The sequence below is a fragment of the Plectropomus leopardus genome, chromosome 22, assembly GCF_026936395.1.
Source record: "Plectropomus leopardus strain MGB_pleo_1.0 chromosome 22, ASM2693639v1, whole genome shotgun sequence".
In the NCBI taxonomy this organism is placed as follows: Eukaryota; Metazoa; Chordata; class Actinopteri; order Perciformes; family Serranidae; genus Plectropomus; species Plectropomus leopardus.
In genome coordinates this window covers 14,709,890-14,724,156 of record NC_142197.1, presented here as the reverse complement: position 1 = coordinate 14,724,156, position 14,267 = coordinate 14,709,890, and the positions used below count along the sequence as shown (strand labels likewise).

Here is a 14,267-nt window from a genome sequence, read left to right as displayed (position 1 = left end):
ACAACAACCTCCAGTCAGTCTGCAGGTTATCTTAAACAGTGTAACTGTCAGAGGGCTGTAATCTAGCACTGGCCTTTGCTATAATCCCTGTAATCTTTCTGTGCAGAGTGAAACAGCTCCGACAGATACGGGCCGACAGAGAAACACATGCAAATGTACAGCAGCAACAGATATGCACTCAAGACACACAACAAACTCGCATGCTCACTCACAAGTTCACACCAACTTATAAAGGCAATTGAGAATGAGAGAGTGAGAGAGGAAGATGGGCAGGGTAAACATAGACTGAAGGAAGACACTGATGAGAAAAGGAAATCAAACAACAGAAAAAAGCAGAAGAACAAGATGTGTGCGAAACAACCCGATGATGAACAGAGAAAAAACGCCAACAGAGAGGAGGAGACGGCAGTGTGAAAAAAGAGAAAAAATGAGGGCAGGAGCGCAAGTGTGCGAAAGAGAAACGAGGAGGTCGAGGCAGGAGGTGGAGAGTGAGAGGAGGAAAAAAAATATAGAGACACAGGAGGTGGGGGAAATCTCTCAAGAAGACAAGCAGCTTTTTGGCAGCGGGAGCTAGTGAATTAGAGGGTGTAAATCAGAGGCTCGGAGCACAGCAAGACACTGCACAAGCAAAGTGAAAGAAGAGAGAAATGAGGGAAGAAGAGGATAGAGAAACAAGACACCAACAAGCATCTATCAAAAACCCTTTAAAAACTTTTTTTGCGATACATATTTGTACGTCTCTTACTTCGTGGCGACCACTAGGTGAACTTGAGAACGTCAATGTTAAAAAAAAAGTTGAGCATTTGAATGTTTGAATGAGAAAGAAAACAGTGGTAGATGGGGGGAGAAAAAACATGGATGGAGAAAACAAGAGAAAGAGCAACATATAATACTATAGGGAGGCATTTCACTCTCTCCAAAACACACAGCCTCAATACACCACTGTCCTGTCTGTAGCCAAACATTCACACTGGAAGCTTTCCAGAGGATATTGAGATAAGACATAGTGAGTGTGTGTCAGCATGTGAGAACAAATGCATGTGTTATGATGAATTTTGTGAATTTGTGCATGCCTTCATTGTGAACAAAGAATCAAAAACAGAGAAAATTCTTGAGAAAATAGTCAGAAAATGCATGTGTGTAGGAAGTACTGAGCATACAAGTGGATGAATGAGATATAATTGTGCTGTTGTTTCATGCAGACCCCTTTACCGTTTTTGGATTCTTCGTTCACCATGGAGGCATGCAAAAAAAGTTTTCTTCACAAAGTCAACACTGGGTGAGTAATTAAAATACAAATAATCACTTTGTGGGTGAAGTAGGGCTGCATAATTATGGCCAAAATGTTAATCACCATTATTTATTACTATTATTCATTTATGTCACTTTCATGTTGTGCTATTTTCCTGCTAATTTACAAATCTTTGCATCAAATTATGACCAGTCCCTTTTCACAGTGCATCTCCTAGAAGCAAAATATACATAAAATTATGTAAAAACTTTATACTTAAAATTAAATAAACTAAGCACTGCTTTCACATTCAATGCTTTGCTACACTTCTGCAAACTAAATAATCTTTCATCAGAAATAGAATTTAAATAAGGGTCTTCTTCAACTGAGTTATGTGCATCTCTTAGAAGCAAAATATAAATACATTTTTTTATTGGGCACATCAATTTGGCCAGAAGAATGCATTGGTTATGTCCATCTTTATATGATGATGTGCTGTAGAGGGTTGCAGTTATGGATGTCTGAATTGCCGCTGGACAAGGACAGGGATTCAGTGAGGTAATGATAGCAATGTTATTCTTTTTGGCCTTTATGCATTCCCCATAATGCAGTTTTTTTATCCCAGTGGCTGAACAAGTTAGGTGTGCCGCTTTTCAGTGCAGACACAGGTCTCATGCACTATAAATCCAAAATACTTTTTCCAGCCCACTCTCTGTTGTATATTACTCCTCTATTCTGATCTGCAGCCGCAACATTCAGTAAAGTTTTTTATAGGCTGCCGCTGCACACATGACAACCGCCATGGCTGTTAGATTAGCTTTAGATTTGATTTGCAGCACAGTTTTTGAGCAAAGCACGCATTTTAAATATCCATGCTGCAGTTGATTTTGTTTACTTGAGTGTAAGAAGCCAATGTAGTGATCAAGATCAAGAGGTGAACTATTCCTTCAAGAGAGTAATTCAAGGGGCAGAGAGAGAAATATTCACTCTCCCAGCACAGGAATGATTGTTGCCTAAAGAATCAGGTTTGTGACCCATAGATTAATGAATCAAGACTGGAAAGCATTTCAATTAATCCTTTTTAGAGGACTGCAGATTTTCTGTGAAGCTCTAAACCAGTGTTAATGTGAAACGTGAAGTTCTGAGATAAAAAACAAACAAACATGCATGCACAAAGACTTTACCTGGACCAGTGCAGGATAAAAATCTTAGGGCTAACCTGAGAGTCTTTTTTGCGACCTGGAGGAAGTCTTAGTCCCGTTTTGATGCTTCTTCTCCATCTGCGACAACGACGGCAGAGCGCCAGATCGGTGAGAAGGGGAAGGTGACAGGGAGGGTTTCCGGTCCAGTGGGGAAGGAGAAGGTGTAGACGGTAGCCGTCTGTCCAGCGGAGAGCGTGCCGGACTGGGCCGCCTGTCCAAAGACGATGGAGAGGTGGTGGAGCGCGGCGTAGACGGTCCGCTGGTGCCGCGACCGTTCACCAGCTTCTCACTGGACCGTTGGGAGCTAGGAGGAGTGTGGGACGGAGGTTTGAGTGAGGAGGGAGAGGGGGAGGAAGAGGTGAGGCGCACGTGTGATGCAGAGTCGGGCCGGCTGAGGCAAGGCATTTTCTCCAGGCTTACGACTGGAAGGGATACGCTGCAGAGGGGAAGAGTGGAGTTAAAACACTGCATGACTTATGGGCCTCAAAGTGCAATGTTCCCTTAAATTTCTCTTCCATTTTCTATGAATTTTCTCATAAGAGACAATATAAGAGAATTCAACTCCAGATGCACTAAACGTTCTTAACCATTCAAATTTGCTCACACCCAGGTGTGCTCAATGTTGAATCCCACTTGATCATAAGTCCCCGATTTGCACAGGTAACACTCCCTAAATACTATAAGGCTTTTGTGCTGTGTGCAAAGACTCTGGCATATGGCCAAAAATGGAGACATGACAACAAAAAAAGGTTGGAGAAGAAGAACTTCAGCATTAGCGAAGCTGACATACTGTTAAATAAACTCTATAATTAAAATAATTAATAAAAAAAAGCAGCAAGCCCACATGCATATATGAGAGGCTGGAACCATGAAATTATACTGATGCATATTTGTAAATGTTCCTCTAATGTAAAACTTATTTTTCTTTGTGCTAGGCAACAATTTGCAGTCTTTGAAAATGAAATATTTTTCTCTTATCTTGGTAAGTACTCTTCGCCATTTCTAAAAGTTTCTCTTACTGAAGAGAAGAGCGGAAATTAAAAAAAAAAAAACATCGGTAAATCCCAAAAATCAGTGGGTACCAATAAAATAAGAACAAATCAAGGATACAAGCAAAAATAACAGGAAATCTGTTAGTATATATTTTCTTGTATGAGTCCCAATGTTTTGGGAGCAGCAAAAGAAGAAGAAATTCATCATATTAAAAAAAGAAGTATATGCCCACCACGTCTTGTTCCGTGCTCCCTTTGGTGGATAGACAGCAAGAGGAGCCTTGCTGAAGCGGGAGTGAGGGTAGTCTTTAGGGACCCTGAAGGCCAGTGTGTCCCCTGGACTGGGAGCCACAGCGGGGGCCACTGCAGGTGCCTTGGGCTTCATGGGGACCAGGGGGCTCCTGGAGGGGGCGGGGGAGCTGTGGCGCTTCTCTGGATTATGTCAAGACAGAGGCAGAGACAAAAATCGAATGTGTAAGGTCACATAGATGTAGGTGACACTCCTACTATCAAGATCATGCATTACTTTTTGGATCTGATTTGCATCCAGTTAACACCTGAGTCTAGCTCCTAGTTGAAAGCTGGATCGACATCACTTTACTTGTGCTTTGTTCCGACGCGTTTCAGAAGCACAAAAACCTCTGAAACGTGAGCAAATTGGTTTCATGTCTTTCAAAAATGTGGTGGAAAAAGCAATCTGCAATTTGGCAAGAAATGTTCCACATAATGCAGGAAATATGCAAAAGGTGAAAAAAATACAGTGAGAGAGAATTATCATTTTAATTTGTTTGCACTTTTTTTCGAGGTCGCTTCCTTGTTTGTTCTTGTTTTTTTCTTTCTATTTTTTTTTTTGAAACAGGTAATTTTCCTGCAACTTTTTACTCATAACTATTGTCTAAGTTTTGGGATATTGCTTTTTAAATTGCTCATTGCTTTTTTCCATGCTTTTTTGAATGAAATCAAGCTAATTAGCTCAGGTTTCAAAGGGTTAAAGCAAGTTATTTTTTTTCTACCCTGCTTAGATGCCAGATGGCACGCAGGAGTTACAAATCTGTGCCAGAACCTTTCCACAAAAAATGAAGTATTTACAAATCAATTCAGTTTACTTTTCTCTAATTAGCAACTTCCTCGACACCATCTGAAGTGTCCTTGTGTGATTAACTCCACCAATCTGTTATTACGCAGAGTTCAAACAAGAGCCAACAATTATAAATACATTTTGACCCAGATCTGATCAGGATGCTGAGGCACAGAAAGAAACTTAGAGGGGAATAAATCACGAGGCCGCGGGGGGGTAAAAAAGTAGGAGAGGAGAGGAGCTCAACACTTACGGTTCTTGCTATGCATGTCTTTGTGGGAGAAGGGTGGGGAGGGAATGAGGGGGTGTGGTCCAGGACTGTCTGTCTCTCTCTGACTGTCTCACAGGGAAACTACACCCCAGCTACCTGAATGAAAACAGAGGGGTCAACATGTCATAAAAAAACAGAGAGGAGGGGAAAACACACTGTACACACAGTAACACAGTGTTTTAAACTGCTAACAAATAGTTTTTCAAATTATATGCAACATTTAGCTAAATAATGAGGCTCAATATCATATTGTGTTCACAGTTCACCCCTGAGAGCGGCTTCAGGAGGTAAATAAGCAACAACCAAAGATCTAACAAGATTTAACTGATAGATTGTGAAAAGTGGCTGGGATGAGACGTGTGGTGAGCTGAATTTCCTGTCTGCTGATAAGATGCAACTACTGAAGAGAGCAGTAAGATGATGAAACACACCTAAAGAGAGCAGCTCAGGTAGAGTACATAGACTGCTAAATTTCACTCTGGAGGTTTGATAACTGACCGTGTGTGACTATTTGTCCATGCAAAATCGTCAACAAACAAAGCAACAGGAGTTTGTAACTGCACTTGTGTGCACAGCCACATATGCTCACAATTACATAGATTGGCAGCAAATATACAAAACACAAGTGTCCACAAACATGTTTTTTCAAGCCCTGCCTTAAAATGCCTGACAGAAAGTGCAACATGTGCAGGCCAAGGTCAAGTTGTGTCAAACATACAGCCTGCAGGCCAGGACGGGCCTGCCAAAGGGTTATATCCAGCCCGCTGGATGTCTTTGCACTCCTAAGAGTGATGCAAAGGCTAAATGGTGACTAGGTTTCAGCAGCAAACATTAAGTAGCCTTCTTCAAGTAAAATGCTGCCTCAGAGGATTGTGGACTAATGCTGTCAAAAATATTGATTAATTGATACATATAGATAATGATCATTTTGAATGGTTTAATTCCTACTTTACGTAGTATCTATACACCGCTACCATAAATACTATGGTGATTTTGTTGTCTTTTTACTATTCCTATACCCACCAAGAAAAGAAAAGTGAACATTGCTATATTATAGCCCTGTTGTATTCATCTTTTCACAAAAACATTTAAATTTCATGCCCTCAATGTCAATGTTTTCCTTGGTATCGAAAACAATTTCAAATTTCAAGATATTCAGCATTGTGTGAAATAATGTCAATCAGGAGCTTGAGTAAAAACGAATCCATATCAGACTTCTATCTTAAAAGAATATTGATGGAACTAAATCGCCACACAGGAGAAGAAATGTACGGAAAAATGCAGATGTAATGACAAAGAGTAGTGGATTGACTGGAAAAACTGAGACATATTGCTGAAATTACAATTATTTCTTGCTGTTCCTCAGCTGTTTTGTAAACGGACAAACATTTTCAAAATGTACTCCCTTACACTAAATGAACACAAAACATTTGTAGGTGTTGTTATGTATAGGTTATTATGGTTTTACTGGTCTAGTCCACTTCCACAAATCCACCAGATCAAATTGGGTTGTATGTGGCTTGGAGTTGCAGTGATTTACCATATGATGGTTATTATACAATGTTTAGTTGCTTGTCTACTGAACTGAAAAAAGTCAACTAGACTTTTTACACATACTTGAAGGGGTGTTCTAAATGATAACAATAATTTTACCATATATTGTGATACCCTGAAATCGTGATATATTCTAAGATGTTTATGGTTCTGTGAAAATCTTATACCCTTGCAACCCTAATATGCATCACAAACTAAAATGTCCTAATACAACTGTTATCTCTCACACACACAGCGACAGACTAAATAGTCAAGCAGACATATACTAGTTACCTGGATGCAACTGCTGTTCTACGAGTCACAGCTGGGCCCAAATCTGTGCATATGGTAACTCAACAGGGCCCACTAACGGGGAGAAATGCCACTGTGCACTGCACACCCGGGGGTCCCACAAACTAACCACATGCTTTCAAGTTTAAATCCCAACAGGATGGTGCTCTCATAGACGTTGCACTAAGCACACAAAACCAGACATCACATCCCTAAGGTATGACAAAACAAAGGTAGAGATGGTAGACTTAAGAAGGCAGGCCATGCCTCCTGATGGCTCGTAAACCGGTGCAAATAACTCCACAAAAACAAAAGCTAGGTGCCATAGCAGACAAAACATTTCCCAAAAAGAACCCGTTTCACTACCATCATAACATCTGAGGACATGTTCTGTACCAAACACAGAGCAAAATGACCTCTCACCCTCATGCAGAGTGATGAGTGGGATAATCCAACTCTGACGAGAATTAGATTAGAAGACTGATCCACTCTCATGTCTGTTGAGTAAATATGAATACACTGCCAGCAGCTGTTTAGCTTCACTTTGCATAAAGAGTGAAAGCATCAGGAAACAGCTAGTCTGGATAAGAAACTGTCCGGCACATAACACCAGTAAAAGCACATTTTAGCTTTTGTACAGATTAAGAAAAAGAGATGAGTTTCCTGTTTTTGTGCTAAACTAAGATGACCATCTTGCACCTGTAGCGTCATATTTACCACACAGACATGAGAGTGGTGTTGCTCCTCTAAATGAATTCTGTAAGAAAGCAAATAAGCGCACATCCCAAAATGTCAAATTACTCATTTAAAGCAATGCAAAAGCCTCAGCAACATATCACATAGGTATCGTGCTAATTGGTTGATGTTAACTGCTCAAAAAATGTCTCTCGTACAACTGTACAACGAGTAAAGTAAAGTAGTAGTCGACCAACAGCAGCATGTTGGAGCAAAAAGAGCAGACAGACTGGCCCTGTGTGTTTGCTCATAGTGCATGGGTGCACATGAAAGTGTGCTGCAGGTGACTGTGTGTGTACAATGTGTGTGCAGCATGTGTCTGTGTGTATTGAAGAGATAAGCCGTTGCATGCACAAGTATAACAGGTGTGTGTTCGCGTGTGACACCATGCTGAGAACTTTTCTGCAATGGTCCTATCCATAAGCAGTTTACATAGTGGGGTGTGCATGTCTCTATGTGAAGTATGTGCATATAAAAATGCTTTGCAAGAGCATAATTTGCAAATGTGAGACTGTGTGTGTGTGTGTGGCAGGTGTGTAAATAGGCCAGTGGAAGCAGAGGACTGGAGAGGCAGCTGTATTCAGAGTAGCAGGATCAAAGTCCAGAGCCACATTTACAGGTATGCAGCTACAACAGTAATAATTTCACACATTTAATCACACATTATTTCACACAGCTTCACACATTTTAGTCAACTCAACTGCACAGTTCAGTGAAGCTGTACTCTAGCAATAGGCTGGGAAATCTGTGGATGTGTGTATTTTTTCTGTATGGGTGTTTTTTTTATTTTCCGATTTCAGCAGTTTCTTGTTTTTCCAGGCAGGAAAAAGGTAAATAATAAATCTGAAGAAATCTGATATTATATGAGCTGTATGGCCAAGTCAAATACACCCTTAACTTGTGCATTTGTGGGACCAATTTGACCTGCTTCAAGCTCTGTTGCATGCTTTGTTTTTATTGGATTCCTGTTCTTGTTCATTTTTCTGTTTCACAGGACTTTACAGAATGACAATTTTTTAACATTTGAAACATACATTGAGTTTTTTCTGATGAAGCTTCAAAAGTCTGTCATCATATTTTATGACATCATCAACCTAAAAGCAAAAAATTAAAAATTCTACAAATGTAGATATAAAATATGACCTTTTTTAACGACTTAAGTAATCTATTATGATAGGGTTAGAGACAAAATATTTTTTTTGTTATTGTAGTTATACAAAAGTAATTTATGTTGCTGTTACATTGCTGCTCCACCACTGTTAATATAGGTGTGTGCCTTCTTTTGTGTGCAGCAAATTGAAGAGCAAACAGTTTCATGAACACAATACAAATGTTTTTGAAAGGCTAAACGGCAACAAACATGGACTGAAGCAAATTCTTTTCTTAGATGAAGGAATTTTGTCAATTTGGTTAACAATTCTGTCTTTTTTTCTATGAATTTTGACTTTTGGAATTCAAAATGCTCTAGACTTATTGGATATTGGTTCAAACAAGTCAGAAACAATCCTATGCAGCCACCATTGGAATCTAATTAGTATATAGTGTAGCCTAGTCTGCATTTGCAACTGTGTAGAAACAGACATGCAAGAAAAAGAAAAGATGCACATAATACGAATGTTGATTTAAAATTTGAATTAAGCTTCAAACTATTCAGTGCATCTCCATTATTTAATACAAGAATTTTTTTTTTTTTTTTTTTTTAAAAGCTGTGTCACATGAAAAAATAAATGCATTTGAATTAGGAAATTCTGCAAAATATATGTATTAGATTTATAACTAAATTAAATGATGTCATTTTGTATAATTAAAACAACACAATTATGAACAGCTTCAATTACTGGCCAACGAAATTCATTAAACTCTTCCGAGCTAGTATACTTGTATATACAATAAAGCATGATGAGTGATGAACAACTTATTTTTCCCCCAAAACAGACTCAGATATATTGTGTTTTGCAGCAGAGCTCATCCTGCAAGTACAGAGCCAGCTGGGAGCTAACCGTACTGATTTACAATACATGGACGGCTGCCCAGGCAAGGTCACCAAGCCACTCGACCACAAGGGCACCCTCACTACTACCCTCTCCTGCCTGCCTGTCGTTATGGCAATGCTGAGAGCCCCAGCTGATTGCCGATTGGCTGCTGACTCATCCTGTGGGTGGAGCCGCTGCATGATGAGGAAGCAGAAGCTCTCAGAGCTCAGCTGGGTTTGTTTACATTGAGCTGCGAGGAGCAGGGGAGAGAGTCAGAGAGAGATAGATGTGAGAACATTAAGAGAAGCATCTATAAAAACTCTCAGTAATTCGTGTTATCTGAAAGAACTGAGTCAAAGACAAGTAGGCTTATAATGGAAAACATATGGCAGGATATAGAGGCATGTTTACGTCTTAAGTGAACATTAAGATAATTCTTCACATTAAAAAAAAACAAGAGGACATTTACATTAACTACATTTTATATATTGTTTCAAGCATATTATTTTCATAAGAAATAAGCAATACATTTTAAAATCACAACATAAAAACCCATAGTCATGGTAATGTAACACCATCTGGCAGGCAAGTCCTCCACACAAGTAGCGACCGTCAGAAAGATTTGTCGCTGTGAACAGAGCTCAAAGAAATGATGACACTGAACAGCTTAGCGCTTTACACCTTTGGTTCTCAATCATGGGTCCGGGGACCTCCAGGAGTTCTTGAGGGAGTTCTAGGCATCAAGAAACATCCCGATTGCCAGAAAAATGTTGGCACTGAACATTTCTTTAAACACTTGTGTGTAATGAGGTAGCAGATATGCTGAAATTTGATGTTACAACAACACTGTGTTTAACATGTCGTTAGGTTAAGGCACAAAAACCACTTGGCCATGGTTAAGAAAAGATCATGTTTTGGCTTTAGATACACAGTTTGGGAGGCACAATCATGAAAGGAAATGCAGCAACCACTTTTCATGGAACTATCCCGATTGAAAAACAGTGATGACTAAAAAACAAACACATTTGGTGGCTGAAACACCACTGGAAACGCAGCGATGACTCCCTAAAACACAACCAGTAAACACAACCAATGGTCTGGAGCTTGACAAGTGTCCTGCCTAAGTCACACGCCACCCATCATTTCCTCCCCCTTTGAAGAAGTCAGCTCATACACTACGCTATTTTAAAGGGATTCACATGATACACCAAGGGTGCAAATTCTTCTGCCAACTGGGCTGTCAGTTTATTTTCACTATTTAATGCTCTATATAGAAGTGAGACTGATTTTAGTAATAGGTTAAATGTTTTACTTCCTTCACAGTTATCCTCTAAACTATAGTTAAAACTATGGAACTGAAATCTTAATCATACATCAACATCATATCTAACACAATATCTAGGGCTGGGCAATATATCAATAGTATATCGATACTGTGACGCGAGATTAGATATCGTCTTAGATTTTGGATACTGTAATATCGTGAGTATTGTTTTTTTTCCTGGTTTTAAAGGCTGCATCACAGTAAAGTGATGTGTTACTTATAACTTTTCATCAAAATCTCATTATGTAAATATTTTGTGAAAGCACCAATAGTCAACCCTGCAAATATCGTTTTAATATCGCCATCAAGGAATTTAGTCAAAAATATTGGGATATTTGATTTTCTCCAAAAGGTAGATGTTAATGAGGTGAATTCTTATCGAATGGCGGTCAGTGCCCCAATGTGCATCAATTTAGGGGTCCTTGACACACACAAAAAAAACTGCCCTACACTATCTGAGATGACTAAACATTTTCTGGCTGTAAACTTACACTCAGACAGCATGTATGGATGGGTGCCATGATAAAAAAGATGACTATGAAGAGACGAGGTTCAAAACAATCCTAATGCCATGCACTTTGTATTTCTAAAGTCCAAACAAATTTAAGTGCAGAGAAAGTACCTCTGATGTACAGTAGCAGCTGGCATTTTAATTGGCCCGAGCCTCAGCTAATGGTTCACACACACACGCACACATGCGCGCGTGCACACATACAGAGCAGAATGAGCAACACCACCGGCAAATGAAACTAAGCACAACTTCTGTGGTTAAGGGGGAAACTTTCCAACAACAGAGAAACACCATGTGAAATGAGCAAGTGCTTCCCAGCCCAGACACACACGCTTTTACACAACAATAACAAACTCAGACAGCGAAGCACTGGGCAGCCCAAACGCTTGTTAAGTTAGGAGTGAAATGAAACCAAAAGGAAACAGAGGTTTTTTCTTTTTTTTTCACCTGCCTCAGAGCTCAATTAATCCACCACTACAGAGAAAAGTTGGAGGGCGAGTAGAGAGAGACAGACACTCCCACCACCAACAGCAACAAACCTTTCATCGTGCACTCCTCGACTTACTCACACACAGCAGGCCACCAGCAGAGGAGACGGACTGAAAGAGCGGAAGGAGAAATAGTAGTAGATGAGAGAATTGGAAGGAAGACACTGAAATATCTGAGCACGGCATGAAGTGCTGATTTATCTGAACACAAAGCTTCAAAAGCATGACTTACACACCCACACACACACACACAGAGAGAAATCAAATCATCAGTTACTTGTGACTGTTGAGTTCTCTAGTTTGTCATGGCGTTCACAGGGCCTCAAATGTACCAACATATGAAATGCTCTTTGAAATAGACTCATATTAATCACACTAGCCTGTAGAAAAATGGAAAGGTCCAGTGTGAAGGTTCTAGGGGGATTTATTGACAGGATTGCAATACTATAAGTGTACTGTATTTTCTTTAGTGTATAATGACCTGAAAATAAGAACTGTTGAGTTTTCAGTACCTTAGAATGAGCCGTTTATATATACATAAGGAGCAGGTCTTTCTCCATGAAGTCCACTACTTTTCTTCAGTAGTCCCCAACAGCAAAACCAAATATTGGCACTAGACAGGGCCATTTGTTTGTTTTTTGTGTCGGCCAGCATAGTTAGCAGCCCCTTCACGATGAGAACTTGACAAAAACACAGTTTTTTTTAAAAACGTGAAACTGCTTTGTGCCAGTTTGTTTTGAAGAGCAAATACCTCAGTGGAGATTTTGGCTCCCGGTAAAAACCTCCTGAACGCCTTGAGTAGATAGCAGGTGAGCACGCATTAGTGGTTGCTGGGCTAGTAGCCTGTCTCTGAATAGCCAAACAGCATAAGAGAAACACTGTTTTGTGATGTGAAAGTTGTTATAGAGATGAAGAGACCTCTGCAGATAATTCAGCTCACAGTGAAAAACCCTCTGAACGTCAGGATTAGAAATAAGGTGAGCACATATTAGCAAGTGCTAGGCAAGCAGCCTGTTGAACAGTATCTGAAAATTGTAACCTTGAACTGTTTTATTCAGTGTTTTTGCAGGTTTAAATCCCCTGGTCTGTTTGTTTTGGAGAGAAAGAGACCTGTGCAAATAATTTGTCTCCTGGTAAAAACCTCCTGAACAGTAAAAACTGAAAGAATTCTTACCGGGAGAAGATTAAGCAAGCCGCTATATGAAATCATTACCATTAGATGCCACTAAATCCCCCTAAAATCTTACACACTGTTCTTTTAAATATGAAAAAAGTGCCCCAGCATTGCTTAAAAGAGTGGTTAAGTCATCATATCTTCATTGTAAAAAATGTCTTAACACAACATCCTGGTTTGTCCATAATAAGCTTTGAGGTTCACCCACAAGCGTTAAAAACTATTTCTTTGCACATTTTCTCTTTACGAGCTCATGGGAGAGAGCATGGTGCGAATGCTGCCTGTTTGAGGGATTTATTTGATATCCCACTGGGGCCACTTATGCTAAGAATATACATGGTTGCCTTACTCTAAAGAGATTTAAATAAACAAATTTACGACATGGAGCAAGTCTGACGAATAAAATACAGGAACCTATCTGAATACAAGACGTGGCATACATTATACATCCATCTGACACAGGTCCTAGCTTAAGTTGTGACCGCTCTCTCTTCATCACACACAGCAGAGCTTGAGCAGCAAACTGGGCATGTATAACTTGGAGCCACTGACCCCTGAGGCAGCCAACCCCCTCCTCCTACTCTGTGTGTGTGTGTCGGGGTGTGTGTGTGTGTGTGTGTGTGTGTGTGTGTGTGTGTGTGTGTGTGTGTGTGTGTGTGTGTGTGTGTGTGTGTGTGTGTGTGTGTGCGTGCGCACGCATGCATTTCTGTATATGTAAAGCCTCTCTACTGATTGAACATACAGGTCAAGCATGAAAGCAGATCCCATGATCATGGATACAACTATAAGGCCACTGCAATGAATAATAAGATGCAGGGTCACAACATATAAAGGAGAATCCCCAGCAGGAACAATGACGCTTGTAAGGATATTACAGTAACAGGAGGAATGAGCAACAATGGGAGGAAAGGCATAAAACATAATAATAATAATAGTAAGAAAAAATTCTTGACAGGGCCAGTTCCTCAAGGCAATCCACTCAGCAGAGATCGGGAGAAGTATTTTTCATGCCATGACACAGAGAAGTTTTGTGTGAAATGCTTGAAACTCAAGAATGAAGTCAATGAATCAACAAAAGTGGCTGGACAGTTATGACTTCCAGGCTGCTACATTAGTTACGCACACTGATGCCATCGTATACCGTACACCCTGGTGAAATTCCAGAAAGATTTGAAGGCATGAAAAAATAGATACGACCCAAGCCTATTAGAAATGCAAATGTACATGGTGAAAATAATTCACGAGTACAACTTCCTCACTATTCAGCATGTAACTGGGCCTGCTAGTCCACTACAACGCCTGCTTGTTATCACACTGTGGCCCAAGGCTTGCTTTGTTTTATGGGAAGCTCTCAGGAGATTCCCACTCCTGACTGTGTGTGTATGTGCATGTGTTTTAGACCTGTTGTTACCCGACTCTGTGTGCGTGTCAGCAAGCAGAAATGATGCCAACAAGAGGGTGGGG

At 40.1% G+C, this 14,267-nt stretch overlaps 1 protein-coding gene across 2 annotated transcripts in view; it reads right to left on the bottom strand.

Moving 5' to 3' along the window:
• Window positions 1–14,267, bottom strand: part of atxn7l1 (ataxin 7 like 1) — a 41,882-nt gene that overhangs the window by 16,425 nt on the left and 11,190 nt on the right. The window contains exons 2-4 of one of the 2 annotated variants that reach the window (XM_042511565.2): window positions 4,757–4,870; window positions 3,659–3,857; window positions 2,451–2,869 (exon numbers count right to left, since the gene is read on the bottom strand). In XM_042511565.2, coding sequence (XP_042367499.2) covers window positions 2,451–2,869; window positions 3,659–3,857; window positions 4,757–4,772 — 634 coding nt within the window. In that variant the 5' untranslated portion in view covers window positions 4,773–4,870. The remainder of the gene's footprint in view (window positions 1–2,450; window positions 2,870–3,658; window positions 3,858–4,756; window positions 4,871–14,267) is intronic. The other variant, XM_042511564.2, reaches the window with a different exon arrangement.